The following is a 24,717-nucleotide window of genomic DNA, read 5'->3' on the forward strand; positions in this document are numbered from 1 at the left end:
TAGCCAGTAGTTATTTCTGCCTAGTGTCCTACTCCTGTTGGGGGCAGTATAACCTAATAGTCAAGAATGACAGGAGCTGTGTCTGTCAATGAACATCAGAGAAATGGATTTTATGGTAAGTCAAAAATCCATTTTTTTTCTACAAACAATACCCCATAATGACAATGTGGAAAAAGTTTGAAATCTTCACAAATTTATTAAAAAAAAAAAAAATCACATTTACTTAAGTATTCACCGCCTCAATACTTTGTTGAAGCACCTTTGGCACCAATTACATCCCTAAGTCTTTTTGAGGATGATGCTACAAGCTTGGCACACACATTTTTGGGCAGTTTCTCCCATTCTTCTTTGCAGGACCTCTTAAAGAGGAAGTAAAGTCCCTAAAAAAAAAACTAGCTCATTATGAAGTACCTTAAAACGAAGCCCCTGCCGTGCTGCCCGCTCAGCGATAGGACGGCCGTCCTGCTTCCGGGTTCGCGTCCTCTGGCCATCTGATTGGCCGGAGACGCGATTACATCACTCCCGTGCGTGCGCGCGGGAGCCGCTGTTCACTGCAAAGGGCTCTGAAGGAACGGCACTGGTGGCCGTTCCTTCAGAGCGCATGCGCCGATGACGTCATCAGCAGTATGCACTCTAAATATCTCCTAAACGGTGCATGTTTAGGAGATATTTATAGCACCTATAGGTAAGCCTTAATATAGGCTTACCTATAGGTAAAAGTTTGGGAAGTGGGTTTACAACGTCTTTAAGCCTTATCAGGTTGCATGGGGAGTGTTGGTGCACAGCCATTTTCAGATCTCTCCAGAGATGTTCAATCAGGTTCAAGTCTCGGCTCTGGCTGAGCCTCTCAAGGACATTCACAGAGTTGTCCTGTAGCCACTCCTTTGTTATCTTGGCTGTGTGCTTAGGGTCATTATCCTATTGGAAGATGAACCTTTGCCTCAGTCGGAGGTCCAGAGCGCTCTGGAGCAGGTTTTTTTTTATCAAGGATGTCTCTGTACATTGCTCCATTCATCTTTCCCCTCAATCCTGACTAGTCTCCCAGTTCCTGCCGCTGAAAAACATCCACAAAGCATGATGTTGCACCACCATGCTTCCCAGTAGAAATGGCATTGGCCAGGTAATGTGTGGTGCCTGGTTGCCTCCAGATATGACACTTGCTATTCAGACCAAAAGAGTTCAATCTTTGTTTCATCAGACCAGAGAATTTTGTTTCTCATGGTCTGAGAGTCCTTCAGGTGCCTTTTGGAAAACTCCAGGCAGACTCTCATGTGCCTTTTACGGAGGAGTGGCTTTTGTCTGGCCAATCTACCCTCATGCGCTTTAGTTTTACAATTCAGGAATAAATTGAAAAACTTGCTTTGCAATGCAAAATTTTATTAGGATGCATACATTGTATTAAGCTTTGTTTTTTCAATGCCGTAAAAGATGTAAGAAATGTTAGTCGGTCCTACTCAATATTTTGAGTAATTAAGCACTTTTTTTTTTTTTTGAGACAGAGCTTTCTTTTGGTTTTATTTAATCACCACTGGTTTTTAACAGATTCCTGCATTCATTATTGGCTGCAAGCTGCTGATTGAATAAGGTTTTCTAGTAGTCCCGATCATAATTTGGCTGATTCTTGCTAAACCAGACTAATTAATTTTGATCTGTGTGTACCCAGCTTGTGCTTAAATGTTACCCTGACATTTCATTTTCCTGATATGTGCCCATTGTAATATTTACTTGTATGAATAAAGTATTCTGTTCTTTGCATTGTTTCCTTTTGTGTGAAATACCTAGTGTTCCTGCTAGTACCTCTGCTTACCTATTAAAAACTGACCACACTAGGCATGACAGCACAGTGCAATCAGTTTTCTGGCTGTGCTGGGAACTCAGCCGGCTCTCCACCAACGAATATACTTGTGCTGACACACCAACCTCTGCTCAGTGTACTGCTGTTTCTCCTCCCTGAGCTCCTCATGCAGTCCTGAGAACAGAAGGAATGTGATCACTTAAAAAAAAAAAAAAAAGGTTGGGGGGGTTAGTTTTTTTACATGTAGACACCAATGTTTTGCCTTTCTATTCTATTTTATTTCTATTTTTAATCTAGATGGGTTGTTTTGCAAGGTGAGGGTTTACATATACTTTAAAATGCATTTCAGAATAATTTCTTTATTCTAAACAACATTTACATTTCTCTACAGGAAGGTGCATCTGCCAGGAAGACACAGACTCCTGCTGCACAGCCAGTGCCAAGACCAGGTAATCCCAGTTTTATGTCTGTTTTGCCTGTATCTGGATGTTTATGGTTCAATCCATCTGGCGTTCCAGTGAGGGCTGGAGGGGCAAAGCAGAGACCTGGTGACCTAAGTCACTAGCTCTACTCGCTGCAGAACAAGAATTGAGTGATCAGCTTTCTTCGATCACTTAGTTCTCGATTATAGAGACAGCGGGGGACAGCTACAGAACCAAATTGATGCTGCATTCACCTAGGTGAGTATAAAATGTTGTTTTTTTTTTCCCATATATCCTGCACTTCTCTTTTTAAGTGGAAGACAAGTCGAAATCTAACCTTAAATCTTCCATCTGCTATCTAAGCCTAATCTATCTACCCTTCAAAAGGAAAGATGCCTATACTATTCTGAAGTCGCTGGTTACATAACCGGCTTCAGTGTAGATGACAGACAGCCGACAACATGCCCCCATAGTAAGCCTAAGCAGTCGTTTTCGAACTCTCCTCATTTCTGAAGCAAACAATGAAGCAATCATGTGACTGGACCGGAGCGACTTCAGAAATAGGCAAGAATAGACCTCTTTCTTTTTAAAGGGTAGATAGGTTTAGAATGGAAATTGGATTAGATTTAGGCTTAGGTTTTGTCTTGACTTTTGACTGGCCTTAACACTTTAGGCACTCCCAAAGGCAAGGTGTCTGCCTTTCTATCAAAGGCCTCTGCCTTCACTTCTCTTTGTAAGAACCTCTCTTCAAGGCATAGGTCTTCAGCCCCCTTGCAGCACAATGTGCTTTCCTGGGATAGCAGCTTGATTCTTTTCTGCCCTGCAGAAACCACATTTTGAACCCATTAGGGATATTCCTGTAGAGGATCGCTTCTGAAAACTAGCTTTTGGTCACCATCACCTCAAAGGTGTTTCTGAACGGCCAGCTCTTTTCCTGTTGAGAGCAATTCTTTATACTTCACAATGACAAGGTTGTCTTAGCCCAAGGCTTCCTACCAAAGGTGGAAAATCATTGTACTGTCTTCTGGACCTCGCAAGGGACACCCTGCTTTAAAGCCCACAGTTTCATGATGGATAAGTAATCTGTTTGCACACGCTTACATTATCAAAGAATAATTTCCTTCCGACTTTTATATGTCCATTCCACCAGATCGGTAGGAGTTGAGTTTATCACCGAGCCTCTTTAGCTGTACTGTACAATTATGATTAAAGAAATGTTGACTTGCCTGTAAAATCTAGATCTGGGAGTTCAGTACAAGACACAGGTCCACCCTCCCTTCCATTTCTTGATTTATCTTGCATTGCCTACTACAAAACTTGAGAACTCAGTGTGTGGTAGTGTTATAATTGAGGTACCATTTTTGATACAATTTTTAAGTAAAAATCTAATGCTTGTGCTTTCTTTGTCGTGACATAAAAAAAAAAAAACTGGGCTGGACTGAAATTTCTGGGCTATTCTAAACTTCTGAATTGTCGTTGGTAACCCTTAAACTGTAGAAGCATTGTGTAAAGGTACAGGAATTGCATTTACTGTATAAAGGGATGTCTAATACCTATAATGTTTTCAAAGGAAATGAGCCACTGTTGTGTAAGAATGCCTTCAGTATATACAGATACTGAAATCATGCCTACTGTATTTTATAATACTGTAAGATTAAAGCGGTAATAAACCCAAAAGCAAACATTGATTATATGTCAGTTTACCATTTTTTTAGAGGTCATAGCTGCATTGGTTTTCTTTTCTAGGCTTGCTTTCTTTATTTTCACCTGGTGATCCAGCCATTTAATGTTTTTCAACAGAAAAAGCTGTCCTGCAGATGTAGCAGTTGGAGTTTTGAGACAAACCATTTGCCACTGACAGAGATGCTTCTGTTTTTCTTTATGTAAAACCTTTGTCCCAAAAGGAAAAATAGATGCTGTAGTTGCTGTTAAATGTTACCTGGAGTTTTCCTTAATTTTTTAGTGAGTGTATGTAAATATTTTAGTACATCAAACCTTCCCCTCCCTCAAGACTAACAATGCTGCTGTTCAAAGGTGCCCCTGTGCTACTTCATCCAGAGTGGACACACTCCAATACAGGAGGTGTTACTGGCTAGATCACCAAGTGAAAGCAGAGGGGAAATAGCGTAAAGAAAACTACAACTAAGGCAGCCACCACATCTAATGACTGGTAAATTGCAGTGTATTACATTTTTGGTTTTGGGTTTATTACTGCTTTACTCTGCCTAACCGTAACTGCGAGATTATTTACACATTGCATTTTATACTGAAAGCACTTGTATTTTACACAGGACCTAAATCGTGAGTATTGGAATTTTGTTGTGGTTATTCAGTCACTTCATTAATTTAGGTCCACTTAAGAATCCGGTCATAGAAAGGTCATATGTGGGTGTTTTGTTTGGATTCATCTAAATAACCATTTAAATTTTGTTCTAATTTTTTTCTGTTGTATTTCCAAATACTTTGCTCTCCTAATGCCTCTGAATTCTATTTAAACATAATTGTCTCTCTGTGGAGACTGTGCCTATTTTTAGCATTTGAGCAAGTACTATCCTGAAATCTTTGCTTGCACTGAAAAACAAAATGAGTAGGGTAAGGGACAGAAGTTCAAGTGAGCAGATGAGCAGTGCGATAAAACGGTGAAATTTGACCAAGCTTTTCATAATGCTACAAGCCTGAAACAAAATCTTTTTTTTTTTTTTTTTTCTTCAAATTGATTCTGGTGTTTAGCTGAGTACCTTATGCAGTAATTTGTGTTAAAAAAAAAAATACACTATTAAATGTTAACTCAATGAACACACATTGCCAATATACTATAGTAACCTGTTCATCCTTTTGCAAAGTAGAATAGTACAGTTTTAGTCTAGAGGAAGGCAGAACAGAGTTGCTGGGGAGCTGTCACAGGGGACAGAAAATGTTTTCCTTTTTTCTTACATTCATTGACGGACACAGCTCCTGTCAATCTTGTCCATTGGGTTATACTGCCTCCTACAGGAGTAGGGCACTAGGCAGAAAAACTTCTGGCTACACCCATGGGCAGTCCCAAGGGGTATACTCCCTCTCCCTGCTATAGTCACTGTTTGTTTTTTTTTTTTTTTTTTTTCCTGCCTAGTCAGGGATAAGGATCCATTTCCTTGCTGGGATCTTTGGGCCTGGCAAAAAATTTTTAAATAGCACATTTTTTCTTGTTAGATCTACTATCAACTGCCAGACTGGGCGACGGGGCTGGGTATTGCTAGATCCAGTGGTTACCCCAGTCTGGCCAGCGAGGGCGCGCAGGCCTTGGCTCCACGCTAGTTAGGTCGTGACAGCCCCACTGAACGTGGGCTAGCCCTGCAAGTTAAACCTCTCACGAGGTCACGTACAACCTGGCCTCGGCCTGAGTTGCAGCATTCCTCCTTGCCGACAGCCCGACCCCCATTTTGATGGAGAGAAGGATCTGTCTGGAGCGGTGCTCACCTGGTTCCTGGTATGGTGAGTAGCTATCCCCCCTCTGACCCTGGAGGGGTTTTGGGTGGACGTGGGCCCCTCCTTGGGACAATCGAACCCCCAGGTTCTTCTCCTTCCCGCAGGCAACCCCCCTTTTTTTGCAGAGCCATCAGACCCCCCCCCCCCCCCCTCTCCACATAGACTCATACACTGGGGCTGTTTGGGTGGTCTGGTCACTGACCTGGGATGGGGGCAGGGTGCTAACTGGCGATAGGGGGGGGGCTGGTGGATGCACTGATTGTATATGTGGATGAGACCCTGAAGATGGTGGATGCAGCTGAAGCCACGACTGAGGCGCAGGTACCCTTTGGCACCACTCGCAAGCCATCCAGAGCGGTTAAGGGGTTCTCTTTCCCTGCTTATTTTGACAGAATTTTCACTAAAGAGTGGGGACGACCAAAGCGTCCCCATGGTGTCCCTAAGCACTTTACTAGGTGTTACCCCCCCCGGGAGGAGTGTCTTCTTAAGAATTGGACTGTCCCACCAGTGATAGACCCCCTCGGTTTCCAGATTTTTAAAAAAAAGGCAACCATGATTCTGGTGGAAGAGTCCCCAGCCTTTAGGGACCCGGCTGACCAGAAGGCAGAGGCTGTGGCCCACACTATGTACACCTTAGCTGGTTCGGCAATGAGGCCGTAATTTACCATTGCCCTGGTGTCGCAAACTGACCGAGTGGGCTAAGCTCCTACGCTGTGACCTGGAGGGAGCACAGCTACCCCCTACGTTTGCTGAGCTGGCGGCAGGGGCTGCAGTTTAACTGTGATGCCTCTGTGGATGTGGCTCCTCTGATGGCTCCCCTCTTTGTTTTGGCGGTGGTCCTTCGGCGTGTCTTTTTGCTCAAATGCTGGTCTGTGGACCAGACTTCTAAAAAGGCCTTGACTGATCTTCCCTTTCAAGGAGATTGGCTTTTTGGAGCTACCCTGGATGACCTCATTAGAGGTCTCACGGGGGGCAAGTACCTTGCTTCCGCAGGCTGCTAAGGGCAAGGAACCTCGTTGTAGACGTGGACCTTCCTTCTCGGCTAAGACGTTTTTTAGTCCCTCAGGGTCGACTGACAAGGGCTTGAAGCCTTTCAGGGCCTCCTCTGGCGGATCCAAACGAACCTGGTCTAGCAAGCCGAGAGTGGGCTTCTCCAGACCCGCAGACAAGGCACCTTTTGCATATAGGTTCACCCTCACCCAAATCAGGGGTGGGGAGACATCTTCACTGGTTTCCGGACCCGTGAACTTCCCTGATACAAGATCGAGTTTCACTCTTGTCCCCAGGCAATGTTTTTTCCTTCCAACCTGGGCCTGTACCCAGACCGGTTACAGGGTCTGTTTGGGAGCAGCACAGGGCCTGTTCCTTCAAGCGGTGATTGTCCCAGTTCCTACTTCGGAAAGTTTTCAAGGTTTTTTTCTCAAACCTGTTCACAGTCCCCAGGAAGGAAGGCAATGTGTGTCCAATCCTTTTTGGTTTTACCCTTTTGGTTTCACCTCGGGTCTTCACAAAAGTGTTGGCTCCGGTGCTGAGCTTGCTACGCTAACGAGGAATCACGGTACTGGGCTACTTGGATGAGTCTCCCTCTGCTCTGGTGGCGAACCTGGAGATCACCATACAAACTCTTCAGGAGTTTGGCTGGATTCAAAATTTTCAGAAGTCTGCCCTGGTTCCGTCCACAAAGCTGGATTATTGGGGTCTGACTCTGGACTCAGCCGTTGCCAGAGTGCTCCTTCCTCTAGACAATCTCCAGAAGTTGCAGACTGCAATTCGCCCCTGCTGTCCAACAAATGCTCATCCCTCCGGACTTGCATGCGGTTGCTGGGCCTGCTGGTATTAACTTATTATTAAATTGGCAGGCGAATTACCTCAGTCGGCAGCGTTGGTCCACGGGTAGTGATCCCTTCATTCGGAGGGGTTTCATCAGCTGTTCCTCTGGTTGGGCACCCCTGAGGTGTGTCTAGGCTCAACAGAAAGGTGCAGAGGTTTGTGGCTCGGTCAAGGCATTCACTGGCAGATGCCACAGACGCGCTGGGGTCAGTATCGTCTGATCTTTGCCTTCCCTCCTCTCAAACTTCTGCTCAGACTCCTATGCAGGATTGAGGCAGAAGGGATTCCGGTCATCTTAGTGGCCCCAGACTGGCCTCACTGGGCTTGGTACACCAATCTGGTGTGGCTGGTCGCTGATGTTCCTTGAAAGCTTCCTCTCAGGGAGGATTTGCTGCCCAAAGGACCGATCTCCCATCCTGCTTCACAGTTGCTGGCTTTGACGTCTTGGCTGTTAAATGCCAGATGCTGAAGGATAGAGGTTTGTCTGAGTCGGTGATTCCTACCTTGTTAAAAGCTAGGAAATCTACTTCTAGGAAGATCTACCATCGTACGTGGTGAGTCTTTTGGGGTTCATCCTCGCTCCTTCTCGGTGGCTCAGATCCTAACCTTCCTTCAACGGGGGGTTGAGTAGAAATTGGCCTTGAGTACCATCAAAGGCCAGGTATTGGCCTTGGCGGTCTCTTTCTAATGACCTTCGGCCACACACTCCCTTGTGCGTACCTTTCTTCGGGGTGTCCGGCATTTTGATTCCTCCAGTGCGGGCTCCGTTGCCGCCTTGGGATCTTAATTTGGTGCTTTCATTTGAATAGAAGCCTCCCTTTGAAAATATTCGGGAGATTCCCCTACGCTGTCCCAGAAGGTGGCCTTTTTGGTGGCTATCACCTCTGCACACAGGGTGTCGGAACTAGTGGCGTTATACTGTCGTTCACCTTATCTGGTAATTCATAAGGATAAGGTGGTGCTTCCACACTGTTCCTGTCCATCATTCCTTCCTAAGGTGTGGTCTCTGCCTTTCATTTGAATTAAAACATTTTTGTTGCCTTTCCTGTGTCCCAGACCTAAACATTCAAAGGAAATTGCCTTTCATGCCTTGGGTGTGGTCCGGGAAATCAGGGTGTACCTGACCGCTACGGAGTCTTTCAGGAAGTCGGACTCTGTATTTGTGCACACGGATGGACTTCGCAAAGGGTTGTCCGCTTTCTCTGCGACCATTTCCAGAATCAGACGGACCGTTGTTCAGGCCTACTCCATCAGGGGTCAGGTTCCTCCTTTCCCTCTCAAGGAGCCCTCTACTTGGACACTTGGTGCCTCCTGGGCCTTCGGTCATCAAGCATCGCGGGTTTGCAAGGCGGCCACCTGGTCGTCGGTGCACACTTTTACAAAGTTTTATAAAGTGGATGTGTTGCCATCTGCGGATGCGCCCTATGGCTGCAAGAGTTTGCAGGCTGCTGTTTAAGAGGACCTGAGGGTGTATTGTTTTTTTCAGGTGGGCTCCAGTTGTTTTGGTTAAGCCCCTGTTGCCTGGATGGCTAATGTTTAGCCTTGGGAATTTTTTGCTGTTTCCCACCCCTTATGTTTACCATTGCTTTGGGACATTCCAATGGTCAGGAATGACAAGAGCGGTGTCCCTCAATGAACCGAAAAAAATGTGAATACAACTGCGCTAACAAAAAAAAATTAAGAAAGTAGCAGCTAACACCACAACTGACCTAAACTGTTATAGATGCATAGTATTACAAAGTGCAGCGCTGTGTGAAAAAATAATTATCTTAACCCCAATGTATTGAGAGAACTGTGTGCACTCTCCCGGATAAATGAAGTGTAAAAGTGTCCATACAATAAGAAATTAAGTAAAAAAAAATGCAAGAAAGTATGTATGATGACGTAGTCCAATTAGTGAGATGTAAATCCTCAAAAATTATGCCAAACATCTCACCAGATTCTGTGGACCCCAGGTGCCTTACAGCAAGAGGGTCAAACACGCATAGTACTGATCCACAGCTCCCACATTCTAGGGGGATCCAGATGACAATCCTCTCACAAATGACAGGTCACTGGGGATAGATGACTTGGACCTCCAGACAATCCACATTCCTTGTAAGAAATGGCGACACCCACATAGTGTGATACCGCTTAATAAAATGACTTTTATTAAAAATGGAGGTACTTACAAACAGCTGAATCTGTAAACGTTCCGATTGCACGCACAACTATGAGCTGGAGCAGTGATTCATCCCTTTGCCCATCAGAATAGCTGGACATTTTGGTTTGAAAGGTGGTTTGTGCCCACACGAAATACCTTTTTTTTTTTTTTTTCTTTTTTTTTTTAAATGGTCATTTACTTTAGACTTGCTGTACTGCTATAAAGTTACGCTAGTAGGACATACAGTTTGGTGTGAAGCATATAAAGGTTCTGCATAAGGGCGGTTTCAAACACTCTGACACTGTGCGGTTTGGCCACACCGCAGGTGCAGCACAGTGTAGCCATGGTTTTTGCGCTGGTCATCCGCAGTTTCCCATAGACTTTTTATTAGCTGGTGTATTTTCTGAAAGCGTATCAAAGATGCAGCTTGCAGGATTTTTGGAACGCTTTCAGAAAAAGTACCAAAAACAGGCAATCTAAAAGTCTATGGGAAACGGGATAACCCACACGAAAAACGAGGGTACACTGCACTTTACCCACGCTGCAACAAAACTGCAGCCTGAAACCGCCCTTGTATGATGTGAAGTTCAATTTAGTTAAAGGGTAACTCCACTTTTGTTGAGGGGAAAAAAACATGCGATCTATGTACATTAGAAGCATTTTAACAAACCTTTTCTTATTCTGAACAAATCCCCGTGTTTGTGTCCATGTGGTAAGTGAATCTAATGGGCGTGATTTCATAATTATCATCTGCAGATTATCTGCAATTATCATATGCATCTGCAGGGCTCTGAGGAAAATTGCAGGGTATGCATCCCTTTAGACGTGATTTCCTATTGGGAGTATCTCATCAAAATGAATTTTTTGCAGGGTATGCCTGATATCTGACTTGTATCTTAGTGTAGACTTCTGAGAAAATCAGTGAGCCAATGACAGACAGGGAATGACGTTTCTGAGGGGTGTTGTGTACAGAACACCTTCAGGTAGCTGTAAGGGTTTATATCCGCCAGGATCCCCTCACACTCCCATCCAACCTGGGGTACTTACGAGTACTCGGGAACAAGATTAGACACTGTGATATTCTGAATCATTTCCAAGCTTTATTCATTGTTTTCAAACTTAAATAGGCAAGAGTGGGCAGGTACAAGATGGCCATTTAACCAATAAAAATACTGCATGTTTACAAAAGGCGTATACATTTTTAACATATTCATGTCAGGAATAAATCCTCTAAAACACTAGCCATTGTTCTAGCTTTTCTGTGGGAAATGGTGTTTTCAGCCAAATTATGTGCCTTATCAGAAATTAGTTGCGTAGTTTGGTTTATAGAACACCCTGCCAAGTTTATCATTTAGTTACATTTATCAAACATGTAAGCTTCAAGAAGAACAATGAGAGGATGGGGGGAAAAAGCAAAACGGAGAAACTTTAGGAGTAACTGTATCAAGAACCAACAAGGGAGTTTAAGGGGTAACTCTATCACTAGGCATATTGCATTGCATTTACAGAAAATGACAGTGCTGCAGACTGAAAAGGAAAGGTAATTTACATAACATTCAATTATAATAGGACTCAAGTCAGTTGTATATGCTATATTTACTATTTCCCCCCCCCCCGAAAAATGTGAAGTTACTCTTTAAAGTAATAAACTTAAAGAGCATGACCATCATGTGTGGGCTTTGGTTTCTTTGTTTTACTTATCAAGGATCTGGCTAATCTCATCCATCACCAAGGTGTAGCTAGCTATTGCTGTTTTACTGTCAACATGTTTTTGACATTTCAATAGTTGCACACTGATCTTGGTACAAAAGGTGACCATCAGCAATAAAAAGAACTTTCTCAGAAGTGTTCATACAGGTCTTGGGTATACACTAAACATGAGTACACAAATACATTCAAAGTAGAGGAGGACAGAAAATCAATTATCAAGGCAGGTGAGAAACAGGAATTTGAGGTTCCAAACCTTCTTAAAGACCTGCTTAAAGTAGTGTTCATTAGGTTGCTAATTTCTTGTGTATCATTATCTTGGAAATTTTTGTTTTGTTTAATGAAAGGGGTAAAGGCTGGGTATTGAAAACGATTGAGCGTGTCCGGGTTTACCCTGGATCTAATCATTAGGCAGTGTATATTGGGGATGTCTAGAAACCTGTATTCCTGTCATTTTAAAGAGTAAATTCGGATTTCTATTTCAGCAATTCATGATTTTGGGACATTCCCACCAAATATGAATCATGGTTTCCTGGAGTTCACAACCCCTGAAAACACAAATGAAAGGTTCCCAGATACCAGTCTGTGAAAAAAAAAATAATTTAGTCAGCTGCTGACTTTTTAATATAAGGACAATTGCCTATCTGTCGGCACCCCGAGCCAATTTGCTTCGGGTGCAGGCACACATGAGTTTGCACCACACATGAGATATTGCTTCGAATGTCAGAGCGCGAGCAATAATTCTAGCGCTAGACCTCTTCTGTAACTCTAAACTGGTAACTTGTAAAAATATTTGTCAGACATTTCAGATATCTATTTACTCGGCAACATCATCCTTCATATTTTCAGAAAATTGGGATATATAAAAAAAAAAAATTATCCGCTTCCCTCGAATCGAGGTTCCTGTACATCGGCTCGTAAAAGTGGTTGTACCGGGATGATGCCTGCAGATGCAGGCAGCATCCTGGTACTTTTTTTTTTTTTTTTTGTGGGTATGATTATTGCGCTATCACAGGAATTTTAAAGATGTCTATATAAAAAAACGTGCCCCTGATGCTGCAAGTGCAGTAACTGGTACCTAAACAGTCTACTGGAGAAATAAACACAAGGGGGAGTACTGCGCTTCAGGGGTAATTAAGTACAAATCGGTGTATCGAAGCATATAAGTTTTCGATTCTAAAACACGTAAAAATTGGTTATATATGATATTCAGTCATAATATAGCATCCTTATGGTAAATGGATAGTGTTCTTAACAAACAAATCAGCTGATATAATCCCGTGCAAACTCAATAGTGTATGGTTTTCCAAACACTAAATAAAAACTAAAGGTGCTATAGTGTCCAATTTTTTGGTGACGATTTCCCAATATTTCCTTGTGTATATTGAACCGTCCTTAATTTTTTTTCATTAACTCCCTCCACCTTTGGAAACATGAACAGGGGTGCTTTTCAGTGGCCACACTTCTAGGTGTACTAGCTGCTCACCTCAATTTTATAGAAAACACGCCTGTGGTATCAAAGCCTGGATAAGTATGTGTCCTCCTCTCCTGTTCCATCGTGGCACAGCCTCTCGCTCTCAGGGGGATTGTCTTCACCTGAAGAAGTCACGTGATTCGGTGACGTAACACGTAGGGCTTATTCAGCGAAAAGCCGGAAGTGACGTTACGGGACACAGCAATCGAGTCCCGCGGCTTACGTTTGTGCATATCAGAGAGTTCTTAACTGTAAGTTACTATGTTTGTTGACATACATTTTATATACAATACTGCACTATGATGGCCCCCCTGTTTTACTGAGCTATAAGGACCACTTACCAAGCAGAGGAAAGGAGTATCCCCATTAAAGTGGAATAAACCTAAGCGGAACCATAATGCCCCCTGAGAGCGAGAGGTGGTGCCATGCTGGAACAGGAATAGAGGAAACATACTTATCCAGGCTTTGATACCACAGGTGTGTTTTGTATAAAATTGAGGTGAGCAGCTAGTACACCTTGTTGTGGCCACTGAAAAGCACCCCTGTTCACGTTTCCAAAGGTGGAGGAAGTTAATGAAAAAAAACGAAGGATGGTTCAATATACACAAGGAAATATTGGGAAATAGTCACCAAAAAATTGGACACTATAGCACCTCTAGTTTTTATTTAGTGTTTTGAAAACCTTACACTATTGAGTTTGCACGGGATTATATCAGCTGATTTGTTGCACAATATATATATATATATATATATATATATATATATATATAATTTTTTTTGCACCTTATTGAGAACTGGCTATTTGCACAGTAACAACTCGCCATTTATTTTGCACATGTAGCACTTTAATTTTTTTGTGTTTAATTAGTTATTTGCACAAAAACAACCCACCATTTACTTTGCACATGTAGCACTTTATTTAATTTATTTCTACTATACTTTTATGATTTAATCATCGGCACTATTTTAAATATTTCAGCAATTTATAGATTTGCACCTTTAAATAATAATGCATGCACGCGGGAGCCGCCAGTCACGGCACACTGCTCTGAAGAAACCGCACGGATGGCCGTTCAGAGCGCTTACGCCAGTGACGTAACTGGCTGCTAGCTCGGTAAATATCTCCTAAACGGTACATGTTTAGGAGACATTTACAATACCTATAGGTAACACTTAAAGATAGAAGTATTGTATAGGGAAGCTTTGAAGAAATCAACCTTCAGACTGAGTTCCAAATCAAAGATTTATTATCAAACGTAGCTACGTGAGAGCATATGTAACTCCGCCCTATATGCTCTGGTCTGATACAGCTCAGACTTCTTATCGCATACAACACATTTACATTTCATGCTTTGTCATTTTACTACCAGGCCTTTGCATTTAGGATTATGTATTCGTAAAGTATTTCTATATTTGTTCTACACACTGCACTCCTAATACTTCTATGTAGGTTTATTATATACCTAAGTGTGTTATTGTATATTACCATTTTATTATATTACCATGTATTTTGATGTAAGTATCAGTAAGGATAGCTTTATCCTTATACATTATACTTCCTCTTTAAGTGTTTAAAAATGTATTATTAATTAAAGGAAGTTAAAGGCGCTTTCAAGGTTACATAACAGAGTGCAAGTAGGTTAATTCACATGCACTGTACATGACACAGAATAAAAATGAAATTGGCTATGCTTGATAGGAAACAGGTATTATAGTATCAAAATATAAACTATTCTTGCAAAGACTAATTAAAAGTCAATAGGATAAGCTTTATCTAAATAAATAGGAGCCTGAATGAAACTTGTATATGAGCATACACTGTCACAGTTGTGCAGCTGGATGTTGACAGACAGCAGTCATGCATATGCTAATTAACAAGGATTCTCTCAGAGATGCTAAATAAAATATATTGATCTAAATATACAGTGCTGAGAATTGTTTTTAAAGCGTTTTTTATATTCACATTAAAAATGTGAGCTATTTATACCTTGTAGAAATTAGAATAGTTGTAGGATTGAAAAAAAATATTATACATGTAGATAACAATTTGCAGACCTATAATAAGGTGACTAAAGGGGAATGAGCAGTGCCCAAAACTAATCATTTACCCTCAGTTCTCAGCTGCATGAGGAGAAACTACAGTACATTGATCTTCCCAGTAAATGGCGGGGGGGGGGGGGGGACAGGGTCAGCAAAAGTCTGTTGATTGGATTCACAAAAGAGAATCATTTTTCATACAAGAAAATTTGTATTTTTTTTTTTTTTTAAACACACTTTGACAAGAGCAAAATGGTGTTACTATAGTAACACTGTAAACTCTGGGGATGTTTTCAGGATTTTTTTTTTTACATGTTACTTATTGGTATAAGCAACCATTTTTATTGAATGAAACTGATTTAATTCAGTGTCTTTTGTTCTTAGCTGTGATCGGTCACAGTGATCACGCCGTACTGGCAGCAGGGTCGGTTCAGTGATCAGTCATCTGCTGTGTCTAGTGGACACAGCTGGTCACAGATCACGCCACTGCGTGGCCCATTCTGAGATAATGTCATAGGACATCCTCCCAGAACCACAGTTCTCCAGCTTAGCCATCATTTTACTAAAGGCCCGGTGGGAAGGTGTTAATTGCTACACCGATGGTGTATATGCATGTGCATCTTAGACCTGAATAATATATAGAATAGAGGCATCACGCAATGCCTCCAGATAAGTGCAAACTGTGCCATTTAGTGGAGAAAGTGAATTAGGCCCATCTAAAATAGGTCTGAAGAATTGTACACCGTTATACACTGCATTACTTTGACACAATACATTTACCCTACTTATTGATGGGCTCAGTCCAACACATCCACTTATTAATCACGTAAGCCCCGGAAGGTTTACTCCCCTTCATGACCAGGCCCTTTTTTGCGATGCGATACTAGGTTACTTTAACTGATGAATGCACGGACGTGCAAACTTTTTTTGGTGGTATTTGATCACCTCTGTGGCTTTCATTTATAAACAAAAAAAGACCAATCATTTTGAGGAAAAAAAAACACAAAATATTTTTTACTTTATGCTACGAAACCCATCCAAAAAAAAAAAAAAAAAATGTAAAAAGAAATCAAATGTATTCATCAATTTATGCCAGTATGAATTATGCTACATATTTTTGGTAAAAAAATACCCCAATAAGCGTATATATTGATACTTTGAGCAAAAGTTATAGCGTCTACAAACTATGGGATATTTTTCTGGAATTTTTTTTTCCACTACTGCGACATTTCGGACAAATTGGACACCGAACTGACACTTTTGACCCTTTTTTTGGGGACCAGTGACACTAATACAGTGATCACTTCTAAATGACACTGACAGGGAAGGGGTAACATCAGGGATGATTAAAGGGTTAAGTGTGCTCCTGTGGAGTGCTTTCTAACTGTGTGGGGGTTGGCTTAACTGGGGGAAGACCTAGATCCATGTTTCTGCTTAGCAGAAACACAAGATCTCTATCTTCCTCTCTGACAGAACGGGGGTCTGCTTTGTTTACCACCGTTCTGCCTCTCCTGTGAACGATCGGCGGGTCCCGGCAGACCTTGCGTGTCCAATCACAGTGAGAGTTGCTTGCCGGCACCTCAGACCCTGTGAATGGAATCGCATACAGGTACGCGATTTCGTGCAGGAGGGCTACCAATGCCGCAGGATATCTACATGGGGCGGTCCTCAAGTGGTTAAAGAACATTAGATGGGTGCATGTCAATCAATGTTTGTAAAAATCAAATATTATACATTTGTACAACCATACATGTTAGAGTGCCTTCGCTATCTTCTATCCAATATTCAGACAGATTCACCTTCAATCTTGAGAACCCAATCCAAAATCTAGTATATACAAAAAAAAAAAAAAAAAAAAAAAAAAATCATATTTACCAGTGTGTGAGGTTCATGAACTTGTATATTGCTATATGGACACGGTTCTCTAAATTGACACTGCATGCGTTGTATTTGATCCATCAATATAGATTCCTCATATGGACACATTTTTTTTCAATTATATTTAGCAGGTTCCTGCGCTAATGAGCTGATCCTGCATCAGAAACAAATATTTAAGTGATTGTGCTGCTGCTTAAAAATAAACAATATACCAAAAAAGTGAAAAATAAAAATAATCCCACCTAGCAGCGCTCAACTCAGAAAAGTGCCCACAATATATGTGTACAAAATAAACAAACAATTGAATCAATATATGTGTTCAATAAATTTTGGGATTGGATTTTCAGCGATATCTTGAGAATCACCAAGGACCCATTATTCCCTATATCCTGAGCAGTGGTGTATATTCCAAAGTGTGATCAGCCCTATCCATGAGTGGAGGGCAAAACGTGGGGGTGAGTGTTCTAGCTGAGGGGAGTGGAGCACAAAGGTGGAGGACACTTTGTTGGTGTGTTTCTGTTCAGCTTACACTGGAATCTCACTGGATCATCACATATCACTGTTCTCCTACTATTGGACTTTTAGTTATACATTGATTTATTCATGTGTGTTTCACTGAAATTTTTTCACTGATTATTTTCACTTGATTCATTGTTCAATTTATTTTGGGATTGCATTTTCAGCGATTATTTGAACACATATATTGATTCAATTGTTTGTTTATTTTGTTCACATATATTGTGTGCACTTTTCTGATTTGAGCGCTGCTAGGTGGGATTATTTTTATTTTTCACTTTTTTGGTAAATTTTTTTCAATATTTTTGCTGTTGGACTTTACAGTACATGTAAAGGGTTTATTCTTGCAACATCTAATACTTTGTGTTCAATCTATACATACAGTATGCACTTGGTCATCCCTTTGCAGTTCAGTGGAGGTTATTTTAGAAATGGTTTTTAAGAATATATTTGTGTACAATAAAGTGGATTTATACAGTGCTTTGGCTAGCAGGACTATTGTATAAATGCATACCCTTTCTATGTCTGGTTGAGTCCATAACTGTTTTTGTTTTTTTTATATTCTTGGGTAATTCAATTTGATTTGACTAGGGACTTCCAGATCACTGGAGGATATAGAAAGGAGGAGACCTTGAGGCTATTTTTTGTTGTGTCTCAAACTATTCAGGCCCAACATTATTACATCATTGCTGGAATGTTCTAAATGCCACACTGACTTATACACAGAAACTGAAAAAAAAAAATGTTTATTCCCACAATTACCTCATTGTTTCACACCAATTCCTTTGAATTCTTTTTTTGTTCTGGAGCAGCTTGATCACTTACCTTTTATCTACTTCTCTCTCAGTATGTAGCCAGAACGTAGATATCGAAGGCTGCTTTCACCCTGGTCAGTTTTAAAAAAGCAGAAGAATAATGCATTCCTTTAAAACCTATGGAACTGTTCACTTTGGTCTGTTGCATTTTCTTTTAAAAAAAAACCCGCTTGCTGCATTTTTGTCTGTTCAGTGTAAAAAAAAAAAAAAAAAATCAGAAGCACACATCTCTATTGAAATGCATTGGCAAAAATGCATTAAAAACGCAATGCATTTGTGTGAAGTGTGCATATTCTGAATCGCAAGACAAAGGAAATTGCATTGTTTTCAGTAATGCCACTCCTAATCAGTGCGACTCAGCACAGTGCGGTTTCTGTGCTAAGGTTCCTACGACTTTGTTGGGACTGCTGTGCAGTTTCAGCTACATAGCAATGTGCTATGCAATTTCGCAACATTCTATTAACACCCAAGCGTAGCAGAAATGTGCGTTCTCACTTGTGGTTTTTTTTTTTTTTTTGTTTCTCACAGGGTTTAGAGTATAAGGAAGTCGATTCATTTGAATGGGCTGCCCTACGTGCTACAAATGCCCCAAAATAGCTCAAGAACCTTTTCAGTCATGAAGTGTCACACATTTTTTCAGTGTGCATTTTTGCACAATAGTATCGTATTTTGTCACATGACAAGAGCATGATTGTGATTGGGGTATCATTAACAATTAGACTGCATTTACATCTATTTCACGAATGCATGGCCACCTGTACAGAAAATGCGTGCTTTGCCATGCATTTCGGAAAAGTGTTTCAGTGTGAATTGTCCCCGTGTTGCCAATATGGCGATGCGAGTGAAAAGCTGGTTTGCAGTGCCTTTCCGAAGTGCACAGCAAAGGGTGCCTTTTCTGTGTGGGTTGCCGCACATTCTGAAAGGCACAGGTGTGAATTCAACCTAATAATGACATCCCAGTTGCGGTTAGCATGCCATTATGGCGCAGCAAGCTCAATGCACATTTGCAGTGCGATTTCCGAAACACGCAACAAAGCTCGTATTTTCTGTGTAGGTTGCAGCACATTCGGAAACAGGCAGATGTGAATGCAGCCTAATTGTTAAAGACCCCTCAATAGCATGCCATTATGATGGCACAAGTGCAATGCGCTTTTGCAGTGCGTTTCCAAACGTTTAGAAAAGCCCATGTTGCTTTGTGTGAGTTGCCATGCGGTCAGAAACGCACAAATGTGAATGCAGCCTAATTGTTAAGGACACCCCAATGACTATTAGCAGACACCTGTTTTGCCGTGCTACAAACGTGCCAAAATGCACACTGAAAAAACAGGACACTCCACGACCGAAGACGTACTTTAAGGAGAATGGGCTGACTTATGCGCGACATACATTTTGTGTGTATGAAAACATGACGTGTAAAAAAAATACTTGATTGGGAATTTGCTTTTCTGCTACACTCGAGTGTGATTAAAATGTGCTTTAGAGGAGGGTTTTACGCAGCAAGGATGACCTGGGAGGAAAGGCGAGGGTTTAAAAACAAAAACACTGGTCATTAAGTCAGGAATGCTTCTTGTCTAATGGCGACTTGAGTAAAGTTGTGAGGAAGTCACACTACAAATAAAAATTGCATTTCATAAGAGATATGGGGAGAACACAAAACAAACATGGCAAACATGCATTATGCATTGCGGTAGATTCACGCATAATGGCAAAAGCACATGCGTTTTTGATGCATTTTTTTTTTCTCCAGCAAAGCAGAGTGAACGCAACCTAAGGTTTGCATCAGTTTCCAAATTTACAAAATTCTGCCAGCTTGGCTTGAGTGCAACAGATTTCTTTAAAATGTCTGGCTATTTTTATTATTGTGTACTAAACATGTTATCTTTAACGGTCCTCTCTTCCAGTACAACTTCCCACATTCCAAAGCTCTTTTGACACTATTTTTGTATATCTCATCGATTTCTTTTAATATTCACATGCTTATAATAACTGTGCAATTGTATCTTTTTATGAATAAAATAGTTTGATTTAGCGGAAAAAAAGTACCCCCAATGTACACAATCTAAAAATGTTTTTAAACGTGATGGTGTTTTTTTATTTTTTTTCTGCACTCCAAGCACTTTCATTTTTTCTTATAACTTCCTGTACGTTACTCCCACTCAAAGCCTGCTTGAGATGGCTGTAGTATATTGTCTAGCTGGCAGTTTGATTGCTGATGTGTAAAGTACTATTTATTGTGGGCAGTATCGAAGACAATGGCATTCTTTGTTTAAATGTTTTCTAGTAGATTGTCGATTAACTTCACTATGTACTTTTAGCTGGGTTGATTGTCTTGGTTTTCAGATATTTTATTAGAATTTTTTTTTGAATTTGTATCAAGGGGGTTTTGTGTTTTTTTTTTTTTTTTTTTTTTTTTTTTTTATGATCTGATTGACATCACTGCCTCACCTCGTCCAATCAGTGCAAACTTAGCATTCTTTTAAATGAGTGGCAGACCCAAGTGATGACTTACCACCTGTGTCCAGAATGCAGCAGGACAGCCGCTCTGTGGGGTGGCCCAGAAGCAAGTGAAGATCACCAGAGTAGCATTGTATACTTTCGTGATTTCCAGCTTTCAGGAACGTTGGCCAGGTAGATTATATACATAGTTGCATTGATCCAAGCTGGACCAGTGTAACTATGTATAAAATATCCATACCTGGAGTTCATCTTTAAAGGTCAAAAAGAGCATCAAAGACATTGACTGACTATTTACATGCAGAAGTCAAGTTGCATGCTTTTCCTCTCCAACGCAACTTATTCTATGTTCGACATACAGTATTTGAACCACAATGTTATGTAAATTTGGTCGTAAATAGATCAAATTTGGCTGGTTCAGCAGGCTATAGCCAGCTGTGCTGATCAGTGTATTTTGACAATAGATAAGTCTCCCTGCTGTTAGAGTACAAAGGTTTAGCTGAAGGCATTCCCCCCATCAACATTAAGTGTGTGGATAAAATTTAAGTAATTTTCTTTTGTTCAACCCATTGTTTAAACAAAAAAGACTGGTGTCCTCCTCCTTGTCTCTGAACTCAAAAAATGCTTTCAGACAAATTTGGATCAGGGTGTTTTTTCTAAATATTTAGGAACATTCATTCTGTGTCCCTTTTAAGTCGCATACCTGGGGCACAGGAAGAGGTTCTTTGCCAAATTTGAAATTGGCACTTTTGCAGTCCTCTACTGTAGCTGTGGTGGAATCTTCAAACATATTACTCCTGCACAAGTCCCCTTTCTGTGTCTTAATGCACATGTGTGTGAAGACCACAGACTACAATAACCCTACCTGCTCCAGCATAGTTTGGAAGTACGACTTGTGGGCAATACCCTGCTTGTTTACCTAGTATTGTGGATAAGTGCAAGAGCAGTGGCCCTAAGGGCTTGCCAGCCTTCGATCCAACAACAATGATAGGGGTGGTGGGGTCTTACAATGTTCTCTCTAAGGCTAGGTTCACATCTTGCCATATCCTGCATTCCTTGTTTGCATGGGCACACTAACCCTGTGTTCACACAGGTGCAACTTGTCATGCAATTTGACAGTTCCAAATCGCATGACAAGTCACACCCTATAGAGTCGGCAGTGGAACTGATTTTAGGTGCGACTTGCATAGACATCTGTGCATGAAGTTGCACAAATGTCAAGCAAGTCACACCTGAAATTGCATTGTTCTGCGGCTTTGAAATTGTGGTACTTCAAGTCAAGTAGCATGATTTCAAAGTCGCATTTAGGGCTAAAGCTGCATGGTGCTTTTGCACCATGCAGTTTAATGCGCTTGAAAAATGCCCTGCATTTTCAGATGCATAGGAGAGCTTTTAGGAATTAATGGCACCCCACACGTCTACTAAAAAAGCAGCGTGTTTTGCCTGTGAATGCCTGCACATTTGTGATTTACACACAATCCCACACCCACATGTGAACCTAGCCTTAGGGACCTGTCACTAATGGGCCGCCACTTGCACACTGCAGCTTGAAAAAGCTTAGTACAGCACTCCCGGTCAGTATTTGCACCGGTGCGCATATGAGCATGAAATAAATGGCTTTTCCATAGGAAGGTATTGTGTGTGCAAATTTGCACAAAACAAACCCCTAAAATTACGACCAAAAAAAGCAGAAGCTCAAACAGTACCGTGTGCAAGAGGTTATAGCCTGGATCGTTCTCCCCTGCCTAAATTGCAACAGTCTTTCTTAATTACCTTTAGGGATGACTGCCTCTGTTTTATCTAGGAAGAAATTCTCCAACTATATCAGTTTATGGGTAAAATGGCAACATTGTTACCTGACTCAGAATGCAGGGGCCACAGGCATGCATCCATATGCTCTCCTTCTCTGCAGTCCATCCCTGGTTTTTCTGCACTGTAACTGCTTCTACAAGTCGGCTGTGGATGTACGTGTAGAATCGTACCCTATCCTTATTTTAGTTGGTACAGGAGGATTCTCAATCTGCAGACATAACTCCAAAACGTGGTATTGGTCCTTATCGAAGCAGTTCGCACAGGCCTAGGTAATGAGCTACCTGCATCAGCTATTCCTAAGGTTATCAGGCTATGTTATTTTATTAGCCTCCAGCCTGGTAAAGTTGGGTACACATGGGCCAAACATCAGAGACATTTGCTAGTAAAAAAAAAAATGGCCGACATTCGGCCCGTGTCTGTCGGTCATTCCGACAGAAGCCTGTCATTTCGCCGGCTTCTGCCACACCTACCGACTCCCAATCGGCACTCCATAACAGAGCACGCTGATCGGAGTGTTCTGAGGATGGGGCTGCCCCCCAATAGCTCAGTGGGGGAGATTGCTGTACTAACTAAGCATTGTTAGTACAGCGGCTCCAACCAGAGCTGGCAGTCCTTTTTTTTTTTTTTTTTGGGACACTAGTTGTTTGGCCTGTTGGTGCAGTTTCGTTTACCCATTTGATGTCCACCCTTCTCATTCATTGCTTGGGGACATCTCAGGTTCTGTGGATAAGATGTGTAAGGTGGACTTCAGACTATAACACTGATCCAATGTGTAATGGAAAGCATTTTTAGACTTCATTTTCAGCCTGTAGTTGCTTAAAGTATACAGTTAATCTCTCACATATGAACTTTCAAGTTGCATACTTTCAAAGATATGAGCATTCCTTTGCCTATCCTATTGTGCGAGTTATCTTTTCTGGCGTACATTCTCATGCATGCATCCTCTTCAAATGGTAGTGCTTCTGTGTATTTTTCTATATGCAGTGCTGTAGCTTTTTTTCAAACTTTTTTTCCCATGTATTTGTGTGAAATGTGCTTTAACCAACTCTATACCACATCGTAGCTGAAAGACAGCTACAGCACGGCTCTTGTGTTCTGGAAGGGCATCCATGGATGTCTTCCCAGAACACATTTGCTGTGTGCCCTCTGGGGTGGGCATCAGGTGCGCTCTCTGACTGCTCTGTCCTTTGGACACAGCTTATCACAGATCTAGGTAAAGGGCCAATCACTGCGGCCTTTTTCCACGTGATCAGTTGTGTCCAATCGCCGCTGATCACATGTAAACAAACTGTCACTGTGTGAGGAAAGGAGAGCCGATAACCGGCAAGGCTGACATGTCACATTTACAGGACTAATCAGGGCACTAGTCAGCGCAGCCTCATTGGTGTCTATTAGTGCAGCCTCCCCCGTGCCTCTCAGCACATATCCAGAGAAAAAGAAAATTACTTATTGCAACATTTTATAACCAAAACTAAAACTTTTTTTTCTTCTTCAAAATTTTCTGTTTAAAAAAACCGAGTGGTGATTAAATACTACCAAAATAAGGCCCTATCTGTCTAAAAAAAATTATAAAAACTTTGTATGGGTACAGTGTTGCATGATTGCACAATTGTCAAAGTGCACTGAGAGCTCAAAATTGGCTTGTGCAGGAAGAGGGTGAAAGTGCTCAGTATTTAAGTGGTTAAACCTATTACAGTAATTTATTAGGTCGATTGTGTTAGTTGGGTACTTGGACTTACAAAGAAATTGAACTTAAAGTGGTCTGGAAATCAAACTTGTCTGTATTTAGGTGTCTTACTGTACCTATGGTGGTTGTAAAGGCAGAAGAATAGAATGCAGTTAGGTAAGAAACCTTCAGCCTTTAGAGCCACTTTAATGAAACTTTAAGCTAAGTGCCAAAGTAAAAAAAGTTTTGCACTACAGGCATTTTGTGATTAACTAGGTTAGTCTTCAGAATAATCCATGTGGGGGACCATTGGATAAACAGGTCCAGATTGCATGCAATGCTTCCCTATCTCTTCAAGCCAAGATTAAGCCAAGCTCCCTGCCATTCAGCTTTTCAGTGAAATTGCTGTACACTGAATATCTTAACAATTGAAAGTTTGGTACTGGCCCTGGGGCATATGCCTAGGATCCAAGACTTAAGTGGGGTACACACTAGTAGAAAATCGGCCGAAAATTCCCGTCCGAGGTAAAATCGGCCGATTTTCGCCTAGTGTGTACACAACTTTCAGCAGCGATGCTGACATTTTGAACGAAAAAAAACTGAGGGACAAACACCAAAATTTTTTTCGTCCGTCCCCAGACCGATTTTCGTTTAATGTGTATGCAGTATGTCCATGAAAAATTGGATACGAAAGACCGCG

General features: G+C 41.5%; 1 protein-coding gene across 1 annotated transcript in view; it reads left to right on the forward strand.

The window, feature by feature from the left end:
- Window positions 1–24,717, forward strand: part of CDC73 (cell division cycle 73) — a 151,305-nt gene that overhangs the window by 100,818 nt on the left and 25,770 nt on the right. Inside the window, exon 10 of the mRNA XM_082266319.1 lies at window positions 2,187–2,244. Coding sequence (XP_082122445.1) covers window positions 2,187–2,244 — 58 coding nt within the window. The remainder of the gene's footprint in view (window positions 1–2,186; window positions 2,245–24,717) is intronic.

This window comes from Pelophylax lessonae, assembly GCF_965119305.1.
Source record: "Pelophylax lessonae genome assembly, chromosome: 8".
Taxonomy (NCBI): domain Eukaryota; kingdom Metazoa; phylum Chordata; class Amphibia; order Anura; family Ranidae; genus Pelophylax; species Pelophylax lessonae.